At 32.9% G+C, this 21,484-nt stretch overlaps 1 protein-coding gene across 2 annotated transcripts in view; it reads left to right on the forward strand.

Moving 5' to 3' along the window:
* LOC145283605 (uncharacterized) overlaps positions 1–21,484 on the forward strand; it is a 77,934-nt gene that overhangs the window by 27,228 nt on the left and 29,222 nt on the right. For both annotated transcript variants that reach the window (XM_080132544.1, XM_080132543.1), the window contains exons 5-10: positions 866–985; positions 6,096–6,151; positions 14,018–14,170; positions 16,579–16,710; positions 16,797–17,004; positions 18,233–18,334. In XM_080132544.1, the coding sequence (XP_079988670.1) occupies positions 866–985; positions 6,096–6,151; positions 14,018–14,170; positions 16,579–16,710; positions 16,797–17,004; positions 18,233–18,334 (771 nt within the window). The remainder of the gene's footprint in view (positions 1–865; positions 986–6,095; positions 6,152–14,017; positions 14,171–16,578; positions 16,711–16,796; positions 17,005–18,232; positions 18,335–21,484) is intronic.

Raw genomic sequence — 21,484 nt, forward strand, 5'->3', positions numbered from 1 at the left:
ATACTGATGAGGTTTTCAAGAGTGTTGGAAAGCACTTCTCCTTAAAGCAACGCTTAAACAGTTTGGTAAGTATGGGGGCAAGTTCTGGTTGTAGCTTTTTTAACACTATAATTGGAATACCGTCAGGACCAGTTGCTTTACTGGAATCAAGGTTCTTGATTAGCTTGGCAACCTCACGCACAGATATTTGTATGTTACCTAGCGTGTTGTGTGTTATAGGAGGAAATATCACATGACTTGCCTAGCTTTAAATTGTATAGCCTTGATAGTGAACAGGGACATAATTTTGTTTTTCTCGTTTTTCATTCAAAAATTTTACTTTTAACAAAATTTTTATTAAAACTCATTTTTCATTCATCTGGAAATAAAGAATACAAGAGGGGAAAAAACAACCATAAAAATATAAAAATAAAAGGTTCAACTATAGTTGAATGCAGTCTGAAGACTCTTTTCATTAGCTACTATATATAGAGGATGACACCATTCCTTTCCCTCAATTACTCCTCTTATCTTTGATTCTCACTTTCTAATAGCAAGGGGGTATTAACTATCATTTGTTTTGAACCTTTGGTATGACTTGACCCAGAATTGAAATCTGATCTCTCAGCCCATTTACAAACACTCTAATCATTATGGCAAATGGACCATAGTTATATGTACTCATAGTGGGAACAAGGAATTGTAATATTTTGAGTTACATTATTGTGCACCAGAGTTGGTATTTATTCTCGTCAATTAAAAGCATCTGCAAATTCCTTTCTCTCTGCACTGCAAATAACTTTGGAAGTGTTCGATAAAATAAACATATATACTAAGTAAACTGTTTTATTTTTACCGATTAATTTTTTTTTTTTTTTTTTTTAAGGAACTAAATATTCCAGTTGAGGATTTCCTGGTTCCAACCGGGTTTTGTTATCAGTTTGTGAGAAAGGGTCAGTGCTGTCAATTATCTTCCTGCCACTTCAAACATGAATATCCATCCAAAGTAAGGAATTTGGATTCTTTTTTTCTTTTTTTCATCATTAATGTTTTCTTACAGTGAAATCCACTTATTAAAACCAGACAACTAATGTTACTGATTAACCTTTTCTATTTGATGTGTGTCGCGGTTTCAAAATCACCGTCTCTATTTTTCTTTGTTTTTCTTTCTTCACCCCTGCTGTTTCTCTTCGTCTTCCTTCCCTTAAATAAAGAACACAAAAAGCTAACGTATGAACAATTCCAGTTTCGGTGAACATATTTGCTTTCCCTTTCTTTCCGTCCTTGCCTCCTTTACGCACGTCGGAATTCAAATGTATTAAGCTTGACATCAATAATTCAAACAATTGACTTTTTACTTTTAGACAAAATTAATTAAATAGAATCAACAAACTCCCAAGCTACTTTTGATTGTAAAAAATTCATTCTGGAATTAATTAGAGTAATTTGTTTGTCTTGTGGGGAGCGACACCTCTAATATCATTCTGCCCAAATGAATACAGCTCGCCTCGACCCAGTCAGACAGCTCAGCCTGGGAGTAGGAAGAGGCTCCCGAAATGTGACTGACGCTACTAGTCACGTCGACCGAATCCACCAGCCGAAGGATTCCCAGCAGCAGCCGTCTCAGCAGCAGTTCAAACAGCCCTTATCAGGGCTAACAAGTTTTTCTGCTACTAATGCGAGTCATTACTGCTTGCCTCCGAGACCCACCAGCAGCAAACTTCACTTCACTCCAGTGGCTCCTGCTCACTCCTGCGACTTTCTTTTTTTTTTTTTTTTTTAACATAGGCATAAACACTTATCAAGGCCAAGAGGTCACTCGAGGATAAGGGTTAAAGAGTGTACAGTACAAATTGGACAATATAGTAATCGTTAATAATGGAAATTCGGTAAATTTGTTAACTTATATGGAACGCTTCATCAAAAACTTGTTTATGTTAGACTTGAAGACAACCATATTGTAATCAGTTGGAAAGCAGGAAAACAGAAAACAATTCAACAGGAGTGCAGTTCTAAGAAGGAAGATTTGTTCATGGAATCTACGTTTAGGTTTAGGAACAGATAAAGAGTGGGGGAAATTAGTGATAGTGTTTTCTGCTAGACGGGTGTTTCTTGTGAAAGTCTGGCGAGAGGGGACCATAGATTGGAGCTCAGCCGAGCACTTGCCATAAAAATAATGATAAAGCAAACTCGCAACATCTCTTCTGTGAGAAAGAGGTTGCAGGAAAAAGAAAAAGATATCCCCTACGACGCTACGAAGTCTATTTTGAACTCTATCAAGGCAGTATAAGTCCTTTCTAGCAGCTCCTGCCTAAATGTGGCAACAGTACTCCATCCTTGGACGTACCTGGCTCTTATATAGATAGAGAATTGCATCAACAATGAGATATCTACTAGATCGATAGAAGGATCCCACCATTTTTCAAGCGGCCTTGGCAACAGATTTAATGTGTGTGTTCAATTTAAGATCAGGAGTAAATGTCAAGCCCAGAACCTTGTCAAAACAAGAGGCCTCCCCAGGACGAGAGCCATTCATTTCAGTTGATGCCAGATAGGGATCAGAGCGTTGATGATGTAACGATAAAAGCTTGGTTTTTGATGCATTAAAAGTAACAAGCCACCTCTTTCCTCATTGTACAACTTGCTCAAGATCAGAGGAGAGAGAATCAGAGAGAACTTGATCGTTTACGGTCTTAGATGTGCTACCATAGGTAGTGTCATCAGCATAAATGTCTACGAATGATGTAAGGATGTGATTTGGAAGATCATTAATGTAGATCAGGAAGAGAGTTGGGCCCAGGATGGACCCCTGAGAGACTCCAGCATTAATACTAAGAGTTTCTGATTTCTGCCCATCAACTACTACTCTTATGAACCCATCAGAGAGAAATGATTTAATAATTGAGAAGACATTTCCAGTTATACCGTAGCTGGAGATCTTGTGAAGTAAACCTTTATGCCATACTCTATCAAAGGCCTTTGATATGTCAAGAGCAATTGCCCTAGAAAGGTATATTCCATCGAGAGATTCGCTAATCCTATGAGATATAACTGTAAGCACATCTGCTGTAAACCTAGCAGAACGGAAACCATATTGCGTATCAATAAGAAGGTTATTTTTGCTGAGATGGTTGTTACTTCTCTATTTAACAGATTCCAGCAACAGGAGACTTATTGGCCTGTATTGTCTCCAGTGGCTTCCAGCGTCTTCTGCAGCTTTCTAGCAACCTCGCCTACACCTTGCTCCTCCGGCCTGCAACCTCGCCTGCACCTTGCTCCTTCGATCTGCAACCTCGCCTGCACTTTGCTCTTCCGACCTGCAACCTCGCCTGCACCTTGCTCCTCCAGTCTTCAACCTCGCCTGCACCTGGCTCCCTACCGACCATCTGTTCTTTAACACTGGTCCTACATTCTTAGTGTCAACCGTTCGTCCATTCTTTAAAACTGACCCTATGTCCTCAGTGTCGACCGTTCGTCCATTCTTTAACACTGACCCTACATTCTCAGTGTCGATTTTCTGTTCGTCCCTAAGCATTGACTCCGCGTCTCGGTGCCCGTCGCCCATACCTAAACACTGACCCCACGTTCTCAGTGTCCACCAACCATTCCAGATCGCCCTGACGTTCAACCGATTGTTCCAGACTCAACAACAACCTCAAACCACCCTATGTCTACAGTTCCCGTTCCAGACCTCCAGTCCTTAACCTCCTATGACATACAACCTTCCAGTCAACCAGTATCCTGATCATACGATTTTTTTTTTTACTTCCTTTACAAATAAAAGACAAACCCTCATCTTTAACCAAACAACCCGTGTCTGTCATTCTTCTTTGCCTTTTTGCCATTTACTTTTGCCTGTGTCTACCTTGTTAGTTGTTGGGTCGATTGTCCCCGGCCAGCCAGCTGGCCTCGCAACATGTGGTTAAATAATCAATTTTTGTGATCATTCATCATATTGCTGTTCATGACTCTAACTTTGCCCCCATCTCTGAAAAACAGGCTTTTTATTCAAGCTGGCAGCATCTCATTTGCATATAAGGAAGCAAGAAATTTTATTACTTCACAAGACTCACCAGATTATAATTAGATGCAGCAGTGATTATTTTTTTTTCTTTTTTCCTATGAGCAGACCTTACATGATGCACAAAATCAGAGGTTTGTACTAATTTTTAACTATTATTATTTGCTTATGAGTGGTGACCAGGCATTTTATCACACTTGAATCTGTTTTAGAACATTCTATTCTTTAAGAATATCATTTGTTGAATTGTGACTACATACACACCTCTCCTTCTGATGATGATCATTCAGATTTATCATGTAGTATGCAAGGTGAATTGAACTAAAAGTATATCGAATATATAATATTCATGTGCATCAAAATTTCAAGTCTTATCAACATTTTTAATAGCATATCCATCCAACTGCAAGATACAAAAGGAATCCAGCATTTAAACAATTAAAATTAGCTTATTAGGATTGCTAACTGTAGCAGTACTAATGCAAATACAATAGTATAAGTGAATCCGATAGTATCTTACCTGTCTGGATTGAACTTGTGTAATTTGGAAAAAAGAAAAACATGATTTGAGTATGTGTGACATGCATTTTGATTCAAGTATCCAAATGTTGTGCAAGCTCAATTTTCTTTTTTATTAAAATGACTCCAGACAAGACTTACACTATTGTCTGCTGACAGACCCAAAATATATGACACACCTGTTCTCGTCAGATCACTGAAGTTAAGCAATGTAGTCATTTTTAGATTGATAACAATTTGGAAATGCTAGGCACTGTATGTAGGATAATGTCAACACTTTACAAGAAATACAAAACCTTAACATTATCATTCCCTCGACAGGGATACACATTCAGCTGAGGACTGCTTGTGAATGTGATATTCCCATGAAACTTCCTCTTTCGAAGGAAGTCGGTTCAGTCCACTTAGGGCAAATGCTGCTTCAGTTTGTTTTATTTTTGTTTTGTTTTTTTTTTGTTTTTTTGATATTGTCCTACCCTTTGTTATGTTTTGGACAATGTGCTCTTCCGCCTTTAAGTGATATTCTTCTCCTATTGAAACATGACGGCTGGCGTTTGTGTATTTTCTACTCTGATGTTCATTGGACTTATTATTTAGTAAATATTTGTGTATACAATGTGCAATTATATTGAATACAGGAAAAAAGGGTCACTGTCGTTGAACAATACTGAAGAAGACCAAAGAACACAACAGTCAAAATGTAGTAGTAGTAATAGACAAGGCATGATGCCACTTGGTGTAAAGAGATAACAAGAATGAAAAATGATTATTGCAAAGACAGGAAATGCCTATTGACCTTAGTCTTGAAAAGACCAGGGCTATAGGTAGGAGGAAAACAGTCAGCAAGAAGAGTTCCACAAGATTGTAATTCTTAGAAAGTTTTAAGTCTAATGTTTTCTAATAGAAATATTTTCTTAGAGTGATGTAATGTATTCTAAGAATATAAAATAATTTACCTATCTATAGAATTATATTTGGCAATATTCTCCGGTATTATGATGGTTCATAGATGGTTCCTTTGCTTTAAGCCAAACCAAACTCAAACCAGATTGTAGCTCTGGCATCAGAATAGATCCAAACTATCAACAATGCATTTGGAGATGAATCTATTTTTGAAATATAAAATTATTATCCTATCTATAAAATTTTATTCTTATTCTTATTTATTTTTTAAATAACTCAGAGATAGTTGATATGCCATAAACCAAACCAAACCAGTGGTTAGTATCTCTATAGTGAAGGACCACCTTGGCGCGGCAAAATGTCACACCCTTATGAGGTAACATTGTTAATGTGCATATAAACAGAACACAGTGGATCTCGACGGATCTAATCTCAGTAGAAAATCCTTTACAGTATAGTTGTCGTTTATTAATGAATGGAACATGACCATAATGGTGAAGATCCTTCTACAAGACAATTGGAATACATCAATTTATGAATATCATCAGCATTGCAAGATTCAAATGACAGCTCCTCGAAGAAATGAGTTGGGGAGACTCAAAGAAGAACTCTTAAGTTTATTGATTAATTGATCTGTTATAATATTGATTTGTCTTTTATTTTCTATTTTTAGGAAGAATTACTCAGCTTTTCTTTTTCCGAAGAATGTAAAAATGGGAACCTAACCAAGTAAGGAATTCTTGTAACAGATACACTAATATAAATTACATTAATCAGCGTGGAAATCTCTAAAACTACTAAAAATTTCCATTAATTCTCATAGGAAATCAATTCTAATCTTATGTATGTGAGATTTTCTTTTGAGTTAAAGAATTACAGCATTCCATTTCTGTGAGAAAATGAAAACTTGGAAATGTCTTCATCATCATAATTTCTGTTTCACATGCTGACATGTGTCAGATAGCTTTAAGAAATCGTTTTCCTTACTAACCTATCTCTGGCCAGGCCTTTATTTATCCTTCTTTCTTTCTGGTCCATTCATTAGCATTACAACCATATGCTGTATTTTCGTCGACATCAGCAATATTACATACCTAATGTGCTTCAACAAGTCATATCTTTTTTATTTGTTGGTCGATTTTTAAAAGAATTACATTGATGGAAAGAGAATAGAATAAGCATTCAAATGATGTTAATTTATTTTTCTTCTGTGCGTTCAATATTTTTATGCTTAAAGTTAAAAATGAAAAAAACGGTAAAAAATGACCGCAGCAGAAAGGGAAACTATTTTTTCAATGTTTACATTTTATACATTACGTTTGGATACATATGTGCGAGGTTAAATTTGATTGGATATGGCTGAATTTTACAGGCTATATAAACCAAGAAGTCCATCTCTACTGGTGTTTGATTTTTATGACCACAGGAAGCAAAGTTATGACCAAGCAAAGTTGAAGAATATTTCAAAATTGATAAGATAAATCGGCATATGTCATTCATTTTCATATAGATAATAGTTTCAGAATTATTTTCATGTATAATATGTAAATATTTGATAATTATTAATTGTGCAGAAATTTCTTTAAAATGTTATCTTTTAAAGAAATAAACAGAAAAACGGCTTTCTAAGCGCTAATGCTAACATAATGCGCTGAGCTGACTAAAGTATTCTCTTAAAAATAGAAAACTTTTTTTCTGCTTTCGTCTTACTAGACTAGTCATTTGTTATTCTGAGTTTGTCAATTTAAAAAAATTATTTTCAAGTTTTTCAAATTTGATTTCCAAACAATACAATATTGAAACAGTTATTTATGCCATTTTTCGCGTTTGCTGGGTTGTTTTTTGTTTTTATTTTTCAGATTTTTTTTAGAAGTTTTAACATCGTTCGTTTTGCATCACGTTCATTTTGACATTGTTTTTTTTTTTTTCATATATATTTAAACAGGGTTATTACTTCACTTATTCTTTCATTTTTATTTACCTTCCACCCCCAACACACAAATCTCTAAACACCCGGGCAATGCCGGGTAACCCTCGCTAGTAACAAATAAAAGGTACTTCTGCACTTATGCTACCATGCTAAAATAATAACATTATTTAGAAACCCATTCTTAACATGGGGAAGGAAGGGTGTTTTGTTAACTATTCTGTACTTTCACCTAACAATTAAATAAAAAAGATATTGTGAAACTTGAATTTATTTTTTAACTCATTGTCAAAACCATTTTTTTCGAATCTGTAAAACAAACATTTTTCTTTAAAATGACTACCTTTCAAGGTTGCTGGGTACGCTGAAAACGAATATCGCATTTCAATTTTCCGCAAATAAGTAGCTTTCTGGATATTAAGCAATGTCATTTCTTATGTTATTGCTGCTGGCCATCTTGGTATGCACGTTTGTGCATAGTTTCTTGGGGTTGCGCTTGCGCATACCAAGATGGCCACCAGCGATAACATAAGAAATGACATTGCTTGATATCCGGAAAACTACTTATTTGCAAAAAATTTAAATGCGATATTCGTTTTCAGCATACCCTAAAACATATAAAAGTAATTATTTTAAATGTTAAGGTGGAAACAAGGTAAAAAATCACCATTTTATTTCTTCGTTGACATAATTGAATTGTCAGTAAAACAACAATAGAAATGACAAAAATTGCCATCAACTGGTGAATATATAGTTGTTGCTTATCAGGATTCCTGGTATCCTGGTACTGTGAAAGTTACATCAAGGATTCATGTAGAGTACGATTTATGTTGCATCTCCGAAAATAGGGGTATATTTTGGGCCAGATAGGATTTACAAAATTGAAAATTGGACTCGTCTCAAAATGCATAAGTTCTGGTCGACTATGGGAATTTCCATCTTTTACAGAAATCCAAAATCTATATGAAAAATTTCATTTGATTTATTTCTGAGATTAATTCATTTTTTTTTCTTTTCTTTGAGGGGAGTAGTAAATATCGGCCATGAATGCTCTTTAGGCATTCAATGGCTACACCCAAGATTAAGCTCTCCTTTGGTGAGGAGGCTGGAAAATACCTATTCTCAATAAAGCTATATTTAAATACCACTATAATACTTAGTTTTGTTCATAGACATCCATTATATGATACCATGCTCCAGTTTAAAAAAAATTGAAATTTGTACATTTGAATTTATAATTCATGGCTTATGGTAAAGAGATACATCAGATTTGACTGCGTAATCAGAAAGAGCACACAATTTCACATAATAGTGCCAAGTTTCATGAAAATAGCTTGAAAAATAAATAAATAGTGGCGAAATTACTAAATTTCTTGAAATGTTGAGGTCCGTAATTTAACCCACTTTTTCTAAAGAAAAAAGGTCCACGAAAAAAAGGCCTAAATTTTGGCACTTAAAATTCTCATAACTTTTGAACTACTGATGGTATTTGCATAATTCAAACGGTTTTAAGCATCTTTTACGTATCTCTTTTCATGCAAGTTGATAAAATAACAATTATCTAAAAAGAAAAAAATCAACTTGTAATGCTACATTCATATCATTTCATCATCTGTTTTTCTTGACTTTCCTCTGTAAACTGGACCTGTTATCTTAACTATTGTACATCTATTAATCCAAGAACTTTCATTCTGCACTATTCTCCCTATTTTGTCCAGATTTGAAGTTTTCAGTTTTTTTAATTGCTTTAAAAAAAAAATAAATAAATAAATAAATTGAAATAATGTTTCACTCATTCATAAATAAAACCAATCAACTGAGTAAAGTTGTATTAACCAAAACCCTTAAACAATTTTGTTTTTTAATTTCATATATATATATATATATATATATATATATATATATATATATATATATATATATATATATATATATATATATATATATATTAGTGTTGGGACGATTAATCGGGAATCGGATAAATCGGAACTTTTTGGAATATTGAAATCGGAAAAATTGTATTTATTTTCCGATGCCAAAATGATTCCTTTAATTATCTCTTTTTTTTTATTTGATTTTGTTTGAAACAAAATCTTCTGCAGCTGGTGGTGATTATATAATTCTACATATTTATTGATTTTTAAACAATCAGTCAAACTAAAATCTATGGATCACCCCACAAGTGTATTTTCACGTTTGAGCAAAATATCTGCACACTGAACATTTGTTTTTACGGTAATCGGATGAACATTTGTTTTTACGGTAATCGGATGAAAATAACAACTTTATTGTAAATATTTAGACATTTATAAAGAATCGGAATCAGGAATTTAGTAAGTAATCGGTAATTGTGTCGGAATCGAGAAAAATATCGGAATCGTCCCATCACTAATATATATATTACCAAATAAAAGAACTAAAGAATACTTATAAAATATAACAAGAATTATTGGTGTTTAAAAGTAATACACCAAATATACACGCATGTTAAAGCTTAATATGCATATATTATTATGGAAAAAACTCTATTGTCAAACATTTGTAGGGAGCTTGTCTCAAAAAAGAGTGAGGGGACTGATCACATGTTTAAAAATATCAAATAGAACTGGTTACATTAGTAGTCAGAAGAAAAAGGGGAAGATAACGTTCACTCTCAGAATTTTTTTTCCTTTGCATTTCTCCAAGTCTTTAACTTCGGTAGATATTCCATTGCTTCACAGGTAAAAGTACTAATGCATCAGTATAAAGCATCTCTTCCGGAAAACCCATTGGAAATCTACCTGTCTTAGATTTCCTGGAAAAAACTTCTAAGACACAAATGGAAAGCAACAGACTTGGTGCAGAACCCTGATGTATTCCTACATTAATATTAAAAGCTGTAACTAAATATGTTGTTAAATCTAACACAATTTTTGGCATTTTTATACATCGTTTTAACAAACTAAATGTGGAACCAGCTTCTTATCAAATGATCTAGGATTTCATGTATTAGTAAATAAACAGACTCAGCATGTGGGAGATAAGGAATACCAGTACAAATAGGATGGCTATTTGACAGAATTATTTAAAAAAAAAAAAAAAAAAAAAAAACAGATTTCAGTAATTGCCCAGTTTTCAGTATTTACATGCAAAAAAAAAAAAAGGAATTACTAACCATCTCCATTTGATACCAAAAGAGATCACCTATCACTGGCATTCATTGTTATAGCTTGACAATAAAGAAAAAATATGTCTATAACTTTAGAAGTTTGGATTCACCGAAATATTTTTTTTATATTGTTTTCATTTATTGAAAAACAAATTTATTGGCATAAAATTTGGGTTTAAAAATGATTTTTTATATTTCCAATTCTACAGAGCTTTTCAGTGTAGAAATGTTGGATGTGTTACAAAGTGGTCTGTACGTACACACACACACACACACACACACACAAAAAAAAATATAAGGCATTAATAACCATCTTCATTTGATACCAAGAGATTGTCTATCACTGGCATTTTTCATGATAGCTTGACAATGAAGGGGAAAAATGTCCAACTTAGTGAAAAAGGTCAGTCAATCAAAATATTTTATTTATTTTTTTATTTATTGAAAGAAAAATCATTTTTAAAACCAAATTTTATGATAATATTTACTTTCTAATTTTATTTTATTACCATACTAGTTTTTGGTACAGTAAAACCCTGAGATACGGCATTAATCTGTTCTGGGGTTGGGATTGTAAGGTGAAATCACCGTATGGTGGAGCCTAAGCAAAATTGTATACGGTACATATTAAAAATTAGTAACAAGATATATAATATATATAATACACATGGACATAATCAAATAACATTATAAATAACACTGTAAGGCAGGGCAAATATCGTAACCAGGGTCCGGAAAAACATTGTATTCCACATCGTAACCTGAAAAAAAGTATCCTAGGGCCAACGTATTCTGGGGTTCTACTGTACCTGGTTTTTAGCTATATCTCTAGTTAATAAAACATAGTCCTTAATGGATTTAAAATTTGATAGATGACCAGACCAAAGATACAAGTCTTCAGTGATCATCCCCTTCAAAAGATACTAGTTATCACAATAGGAAATGACTGAAAGTCTACTAGAATTGAGTCATAGGTTAGTCACTAAACTGAATATGTAAAAAAAGTTTTTAAATGTTAAATGTTTTGCTTAGTCAGATGCAACTGACTTTAATCCGTAAACATTTGTGCAAAGGAATGTGAACCTGCCAGCACCTTGTAACTCTTGCTTTCTTTATTTTGTCTTTTAGTCCTCACATTCCATGAGTGATGTTTCTGACAGAGGGGGAAGAATTGTCGTTATCTGGGTTGGAATCTATCCATCTAATTGTTGGCTAATTTTTGACCTTGAACTTGTATATATATTTCTTTTTAGCTCTTTAATGGTTTCATGCCTTGTTTGGAGTCTTGAACAAGTTTCGTAAAAAATGTAATTTGCATAACTTGATGATATCAGAAGTTGTAAGTTTTAGAAGGTTAAGGATGCAGGATCCTTGGGGAATTATTGCAGAAATATTGAAGGTTTTTGATAAAACGGGGATTGAGATGATCATACTCAACAAATCAAACCATAAAAGTTTTCCAAAAGACTGGGATTTTAGTATAATTATGAACTGTTAACAAAATAAAGAAAAGTTCTAAATAGAGGTAATTATAAAGGTTAATGAATCAGCTCCTGAAAGTGGTTGAGAAAATAATTGAGCAGCAAATAAGTCAGATAATCAGATGAAATGCAGTTTGGTTTTATGCTTACCCAAAGTATCACTGTTGCTATATTTATCTGGAAACAATTGCAAGAGTAAGAAGAAGAACCTGTATTTTGCTTTTGCAGATCTGAAGAAAGCTTTCGACAGAATGTATGGATGGTCTGGTATAAATTATGAGCAATCAAGTTGTTGGTGAAGGTTGTTCAAACAATGTACATAAATGCTCAAAGTTGTGCTAGAATTAAAAACTTGGAGAAATGCTATGGAAAAAAAAGTTCTTGTAGAGATAAGAGTCATCTGCTCCTGATGACAGGAAGTAACCATAGTTATCTTTCCTGATCTCTAAAGAGGACAGATGGAGAATGGAGGCAACCATTTGCTTTTTATGTGGATCTTTGCATGATGCTATGAACAGGATTAACATTGTAAAGAATGAAAATTTGTAAAACGACAGTGGACATTCAACATACTCACCACCAAACACCATGAAGCAAGAAAGCATGCATCTATTGGAGTAACTTATTATGTTTCAGAAAGAACATTGAGCTAAGAAACCAGACTCGCCTCGATAGGAGTAGATACCACTGACAGAAAATGGGCATTGTTTTTCGACACCTGTGCATAATACAAAGATATATCTAGAATGAACTGTGGTAGACATGTACACCGGAAACAAACGGGCTACTCTTTGAACTTGTAGAGCCAGGGAGGTTCAACTCTGCCACAGAATAGTAACTTATATGTCAGATATGACTAGTGGCAGTGAAAGGATTACACAAGAAGTCTACCAACAGAAATTCTACTCCATGAGGCAAGGTGAATCAATATTGCATTTTCATATTGAGATTACACAGTCAAGCCAAATTTTGTGAATTTAGAATTCAATGTCTAAACTAACAAACTTGCCGGCAGAAACTGGACTATTCAGATGATATTGTTGCCAGGTAGATGATAGCTGGACTTAGAAACACAAAACACCAAAGGAGGGTACTGGCAGGGCGTAGCTCCACTTGTTACATTGGAGCAAAACACTTAAGCACGTATTCCGTATAGGTAAAAGAGTTATCTGCTGCTCATAACAAGAAGTAGCTATGGAGTTATCTCCCTTGAGACAGGAAGTAACCTAGGAGAGAGGACAGATGGGAGGAGAGGGGCATTAGCTTTTTGTGTGGATCTTAGTAACGAGTTAGGACGCATTTTCCCACTTTTCAGTTCTGAGGGTGAACGTTACCAAAACCAAAGTGGTTGCATTGTTGGAAATCTCCCCAAAGTTTATGGAATTCTTAAAACTATTTTTGTTTGAATCTGAAGCATGCATAGATTTGAAGTTTGAACTCAATATTTTGTTATTAAGTTTAGGCAAGTTTTTCTTCTGCTGGACTTAACAATGTTAGTGAATGTTTTGTTTACTTCGTCTGGTTTCTGAAACATTTGGTTAGTTTGGCCGTTTTGTTTTATGGTATATCAACTAAGTTATTTAATGCCAAATCTGGTTATTTTGGCAAAAAGTTTTCATGCTTCAAGTTCTTTATTATTGACCAGTTATTCATTGTGCTTGGTTGCTTTTTGTTATATATATATATATATATAAATCCTTTTCAGGTTATTTTAATGCCAAATGGTACAGGTCAATGAAACGGCCATTATCTTTGTCTAGAGTTATGATGAACTACTTTATCAAGCCCCGTTTAATGTGCAGGGGTAGGAAGACTATCTTGTCTATGACCACCAGAAATGGGTTAGTGACATTCTTTGATCTGCTAGACTCCAATTCATTCCATATTCTTTGTGTAATGCAGACCTCTGTCCCTACTATATCACATGTATAGAAAGCACAGGTACTTGCTGAAACTGAACTTGTTGATGGAATATTATGTTGACTTTATTTGAATTCTGATTTAATGCAAATCTGAAAATGTTTTCTTTCTGTTTTTAGGTGTTTTAATTTATTTGCTGCATTAAAAGAGCTCAATTGCAACAGCTTGGAAAAAGCCAGTTTGTTATTAAAGATGAGTTTAAGTCAATCGAATATCCACATGACTTTCTGTTTGATACCTGATCTCATCCATTACAAGATGCTAACACCAAAGTAAGGACTTTAAATATAAAAGATACATAAGTAACTATTTTCTGCTCAGTAGCAGTTGTTGTGTATTTTAAAACAACTTTGCATAAACATAAGCTTAAAATTATAAAATTAAGCCTGGAGAATATTATAAATTTTAAGATAAGCAAGAGCATTGTTTATCAAGTTAAAAAAAAATCCTGAATAATGAGAAGTATTACGTAGGTATGGCCTCCTTAGATTTTAAAATCAGATATTACAACCATAAATGTACAGAAATGAAAATGGCATTAGCAACCCATTACTGGAAGCTCAAAGAAAGCAGGCACTCGCCAATAGTAGAGTGGAAAATAATGCAACAAGCCAGTACATGTAGAAATTTAGACAACTCGTGTAGATTATGTATATTTAAAATTTTAAGCTTTAAGGATTTATCCAAAACTTAAACTGTAGAAGTGAAATATGTATGTGCTTGGTAAAACTATACTATTGAACTAAACATTATCTGATATGTATTCTATGCAACAAGCTTATTAATGTTTCTGAATTTTTAAGATACGGATTGGTTCTTCATATTATTTGGATTCATCGGACTATTGTTCTCATCTTGGGTGTGATTTTCACGTTTTGGTTGATAAAATCTCCAACTTTCTTCAGGTGTATCTTGTCAAATTGGGGAAAGTTTTTGTCGAACTCAAAAATTTGGACAGAATTTTGAGTGGAATCCTTTATTTACTTCACGAGGGTATTACTTAGGATCTCTATCCAGTTATGGCTGATGGAACAAGAGCATGCTACTGTTGCCACATCTGGACAGGAGCTGCTAGAAAGGACTTGGCCTGCCTTGATAGAGTTCAAAATAGACTTCGTAGCCCCGTAGGAGATGTTCTTTTCTCTTCCTTGCAACCTCTATCTCACAGAAGAGATGTTGCGAGTTTGTCTCTGATGTATCGTTATTTTCATGGAAAGTGTTCGACTGAGCTTCAATCTATGGTCCCCCCTCGCCAAACTTTCACAAGAAACACTCGTCTAGTTGTAAACACTATCAATAATTCCCCCCACTCTTTATCTATGCCTAAACCTAAACATAGATTCCATGAACAAAGCTTCTTTCTTAGAACTGCACGCCTGTGGAATTGTCTTCCGTTTTCCTGCTTTCCGGCTGACTACAATATGGTTGTCTTCAAGTCTAATGTAAATAAGTTCTTGATGAACCGTTCCATATAAGTTATCAAATTTACCAAATTTTCATTACTAATGATTACTATATTATCCAATTTCTACTGTACACTCTTTAACCCTTATCCTTGAGTGGCCTCTTGGCCTTGATAATGTGGTGATGCCTATGTAAAAAAAAAAAAAAAAAACCCATGAAGTAAATAAAGGGTTCCGCTCGAAATTCCGTCCAAATTCCTGAGTTCGACAGAAATATTCCTGACTTCAACAAGATACATCGGAGGTTACATCAACCAAAACATTGTGAAAATCACCTTCAAGATGAAAACAGTAGTCTGATCAATGCAAATAATACGAATAAGGTTATTAACGTTGGCACATTATTTATTGTTTTTGCAAACTTTAACATTTATAGGTTGCCACCAAACAGTACCCTGCAAAGATGACGTTAAAGTTTTAAATTGATATATTTATTACGTGTACCAGTCCTAAGACAGGTATTTTTTAATAAATATATAATCACTGTGATATTTATCCAATCAGCTTCATTCTACATGTCTAAATCACAGCAGGCAGTTACAATGCAGTGCTAATTCCAGTCTGGACATTTTCAACCTCATCCATTAACAGTATTTTGTATTGCATTTTGTTTACCTCAGAAAACTATTGTTAGAATACTGCCTGAGTCATAGTCTATTTGGTGCATGTGTAGATTGGTAATCTTTTAAACAAACGCATTTCAGGTGAAAACATAATGTATCATCATAGTATAAATTACAAAAATTACAAAAAATGATCCAGACGATGTGCTAGACATATTTTTAACAAAAAAGCATCCACAATTATGCTTTTAATTTATGTGTTTAAAAATGGCAGACCTTTAATTAAAATCAAAAGAGAAAAGTCTATGAATTCTATTTTTACTTGTAATTATTTTTCTACTATATTTATACTAATTTCTACATGACACGTAAGTACACAATGTTTTCACCTGAAATGTGTTGATTTAAAACACCACTGTTCAGCACTAGCACTGAATACTGAGCTTTATTGAAATCCACTGAGTAGTTTCAGAACTTGTAGCAAACTGACATATCAGATAATTTATTTTATTTGCATAGATGACAATGTATGCAATGTTTTCACCTGAAATGTGTTGGTTTAAAACCTCACTAATCTGCACAAGCACTGAATATTTCATTGAAATGTCACTTATTTTTGTTTTGTATTTTCATTTTTTTTTTTTTTTTTTCTAGAATAGTCCACGACATTTTTATGATTTGTTCATCATGTCCGTTCAAGTATGAAGAAAAGTTGTGGAAACTTTATGAGACGATGCTTTTATTGAATCTGCGTCCATCATTAAATTCCATCAGAATTCTTCTACAGTAAGTTCTTTGTTTCCTCACTGTTAGTGCATCGATTGGTCAAACTTTATAAATACACAACTTATTTCTCTCTGGTTTTCTTTCAGAATGTATTATCAGAATCTGAATTGGTCCAAAATCTGGCCGATTCTCTTGAATACGATTCTTATGGAACCTGTGCGTGTGATTCCAATTCCAATTTATCATGAAGCATTAGCTTTTGTCGTTCGAGATTCTTCGTGTCAATATTTGCCGCAACTAGTTGACTGGATTTCCAGATGTGCTGTTAATGACCTGTGGAACATCGAGCCATGTGTAAGTTGAAATTATTTTAAAGTTGAAAGATGTCACTGCTGATTAAAGAGAGATGTGCACAAATTTGATGAAACCAAATAAAAGATACTTTTCTCATTTTTTTTTTTTTTTTTTTTAATGTAATTATCGTCTTTCTCGTGTTTTTGTTTTAAATTTTCTGAACACAGACAATTTATTTACTTTTGGTAATAGAGCATGGACACATGTATGCGAATGTATACGAAATGCGGTCACTGTATGGAAAAGGACTATAAAAAAGAGAGACAGCAGTTAAAGAAAACGATCACAGTAGAGGTGTGGACGACATTTGAGAGCATGATCACGTGAGAGACGTCACAGCAATAATGAAAAAATGAGGAAATAAATGTCATTATACAGCAAAAAAGACTATATATATTATATAAATGACTTTGTCTATCTGTCTGAGGAACAGTCTCTACCAAACTACTACATTCAAACCAATAATAAAATATTTTGCATTTTACTTTTTCTTTTATGTTTTTGTTCATAAATATTCTAGCCAAATTCTCTATGCCAAACCTAGTTTGTTTAACATGTGCTTTGCCAGACTAGTATGTCACTTTGCGAGACTAGTCCATTGCTTCATATATACTGTGTAGTAGCAAAGTCATCTAACATCCGTCAAAGTTGGAAACCAATAGGCCTTCCATGATTTTCGCAAACTTTTATCATATCTAGAATTGCTGAAACATAGAACTCATGATTCTTGAAATGCCAAAGCCACACCTGATGTCCCCTCCCCTTCCATACACATATTCGCTATTAATAAGTTGTAGTGCACCTTAAACGTCTACACAATTTCATTATTATTTCCATAATCCTTCTATTTCACATATTAATTCTATTATTTTAACCCTTATCCTTGAGTGGCTTTTGGTCTTGGGAACTGTAGCCACATTAGTAAAAAAAAAAAAAAAACAATCTTAACTTTTTTCTTAACACATTTTTGTTAATTTTTCTCTCTTTTTTAATATTTTATATTTCTGATCATAAACTGCTTTCTGTTTGATTCTGAGATTTGGTAAGAATATTTTAATTTGGTGCTCAAGAGTTTTGCATTGAATTAAAAAAAAACATTTATTTATTTATTTATTTTTTTAATGAGAATGAGGATGATTTCAATTGTTGAAGATCTGCAAATTATCTTTTTACTATTTTTCTTTACTGATAAAAATAGTATAGATGTTTTTTTGTTTTTGTTTTCCAGTTACTCTACCATTTAAGTGTTTTATTGAAAACTAAAGGCTATTCCAGTGCTTACAGAATTCTTCATGAACATCTTCAACAGATCAACACTTACCCAATAGAGGTAAATATATCTCATATCATGTGTGTATATATGTAATATATATATATATATATATATATATATATTGTGAATAAATGACAAAACAACTATATTTCAAAATTCATGATGTTGACCATCTTATAATTTATTCTTTTAATTCAGTTGACATTTACAATTCTTGACAGTATCTGTTCTGTAGTGCAAAATCAATCACTTAATTATTATATCATTCAGTGAATCTATTATGCCCTTAACTCATCAAAAGAAATAGCAACACTCAATCCGTCAAAAAGGAATAAAGTGTGATTTGACATGATTAAAATATGAAAATTGAAAGAGGAGCTCCAAATACCTTTTAATGTTTCCATTACACCATTTTGAATTAAAGAAAAAAAGAATTGTAAATGTCAACTGAATTAAAGAAATAAATTATAAGATGGTCAACATTATGAATTTTGGAATATAGTTTTTGTCATTTATTCACTATATTGCTCTGTATGTAATTACATTGAGCTTCTTAAATAAGGATTGGTGCATATATTTCTACAGAAAATATATATATATATATATATATATATACAGTTTTTATATTTAAATTTCATTCATAAAAAAATATAATTTTCAAAAACAAAAATTTATTGTTTGGACAAAGAATACAATATTTATATTAATTTCTTTAATCCATGGATTTTTGATGTAGGCCCATCTCCTCAGAGGAAAAGTCATTATATATAACAAGAAAAATTGATGAAAATAAAAATTAAATAAATTACAATATTAATCCATCAAAAATTCAACAAGGAATTAAATGAATAAAAATCCATAATCCATGGATTTTCAAAGATAAACTCATTTTTTTCAGAGGATAAACATTAGTAAAACTTGTATCACTGATTAGCATAATTTTTTTTTATGAACTAAAAGATATTTTCAATAAAATATAAAACAGTGAAAGTAAAAATCAATTAATGAAATTGTAAACAGTAAAATCCAAAAGGAAGAATGTGGAATCCAAAAAGTCAGTTAAATTTGAACATATAAAATAACCACTGAAATAGTAATCGTTAATGTCCAAACAGAAGAAACTGCAATCCAAGGTGTGAAGTTGAATATAGCAAAGTGCAAAAGTCAATTACATTTATCTAGTATATTTAGTTTTCTCAATGATTTCTAATATAAAGATAATATTTATCTTTGTAATTCTTATTATAGACATATACGATCTATATTCAAGCTGGGGTATCCGGCATTGCCTGGATTGGTGGAAATAACAGCATATGCAGCAATAAGAAGTAGGGCTAACTTTTATGCGTACATTTATTTTCTGACATTAAAATAAATAAACCATCGCTCATTGCACTCTATTTTATGTCTATGTTCTGAATTTCAAAAATGATCGCTTCAGTATTTATTAATGTATGTATTCAATTATTTTTACCATGAGAGGCTTTGGTTACTTTTGCTCCCCTAAAAATAAATCAAACATAACGCATTCACATTGGAGATAGACATTTTATACTATCTGGTGCTACCATATCTGGCTTCCTGACCTAAAATGCACCAAACATAGTTTCAGAACTTGTAGCAAACTGACATATCGGATAATTTATTTTATTTGCATAGATGACAATGTATGTAATGTTTTCACCTGAAATGTGTTGGTTTAAAATATCATTAATCTGCACAAGCACTGAATATTTCATTGAAATGTCAGTTATTTTTGTTTTGCATTTTCATAATTTTTTTTTCTTTCTAGAATTGTTCACAACATTTTTATAATTTGTTCATCGTGTCTGTTCAAGTATGAAGAAAAGTTGTGGAAACTTTATGAGACGATGAAAATATAAAGAGCTTGAAGTGTTGGAAAAGGATTGATATGCTCTAAAATGGAACAATGGAACCAAACATCATGAATAAGTATTTGAATATATAAAGAACTTAAAGCATAAAAGAGTTTTTAAAAATTACTGGATTTAACATTAAATAAATCAAAATATCGGTTGGTATGCCATAAAACAACCAAACCGTTTTGTAGTAGCATCTGTGTTCATCTGAATGATCTTGCTCGAGATAAAGAAGGAAAGGGTCATCAGAGTTCCGTGTAAAATTACCAACATCTTCTCTACAGTTAAATCAACTTTATTTAAAAGTTTCATCAACGCAAAATAGGAACCATGAGAATTTAGTAATCCAAGAACACAACACCACAAGACAGACTAATTCAGCCAGCTGATGGGCATTGACTATAGAAAAAGATAATTTAGTTTTGGGATTCCATATTATCCTGCTATGCCATGATAAGTAATGAGAATAGATTTGTAACATATGGTCTCTGTAGTGTCTAGCATCAAAATAAGGCTGGGCAGAAAATGAAAAAAGGCGGAGATATGTACTGAGTTGCAAGCACTCACATTGCTATCCAAGTCTGGGTATAACAGCTCATGTGTCATATCACACAAAATATTCTAACCATGTGACTGTTGTATTATCTCATGCTTAGGCTTTTCGTCAATAAAAATATTTATTAGCAGCAAATGAGAAGAAATGAAACAAACTGTAACGAGAATAAATAAATGTTTAGTTTGATCAAATATATCTGCATTTTTCTGCAAACAGAAAAATGTAAGTTCTTTTTCTGGAGAGAGAAAACTGTGAATTCTTTTTCTGAAGAGAGAAAACTGAATTCTTTTTCTGAAGAGAGAAAACTGTCAATTATTTTGCTGAAAATTGTATGGCAAAAATTAGTCGAGGCATCTAGTGAAAAATGAGGATTAGAATAGTCAAAAACAGGGGAAATAGGTCAAAAAGTCTTGAGTAGGGGTGGGGTTAATAAATTGTGCTAGAGGTCAGTGGGGATAGGAGGCGATAAAGTTTAGTTCTGTTTTAATTAGGGGAGTTGGGAATAGATATTGAGACTTTATTTTTTCTTTTTTGTATCGGGAAGGCTGTTTTTGATGGAGATGGAAGTCTTTTGTAAAAGCTGTGATATTTTTTATTAATTTAATTAAAAATATTTTTGGTTTGAGTGGGCTAAAAACATTCTTAATTATTGTACAAGTTTATACGTCTTTAAGTTTATAAGAAGACTAGCCTTGGTGTCCGGTATTGCCCAAGTGTTTGAAAGTGTGTGTTCACCAAAAAAATTTTAAAAAGTGGTAGTAGGCAGGCAGG

The sequence above is a fragment of the Euprymna scolopes genome, chromosome 8 (assembly GCF_053919585.1).
Source record: "Euprymna scolopes isolate OS-2025 chromosome 8, ASM5391958v1, whole genome shotgun sequence".
NCBI classification, from domain to species: domain Eukaryota; kingdom Metazoa; phylum Mollusca; class Cephalopoda; order Sepiida; family Sepiolidae; genus Euprymna; species Euprymna scolopes.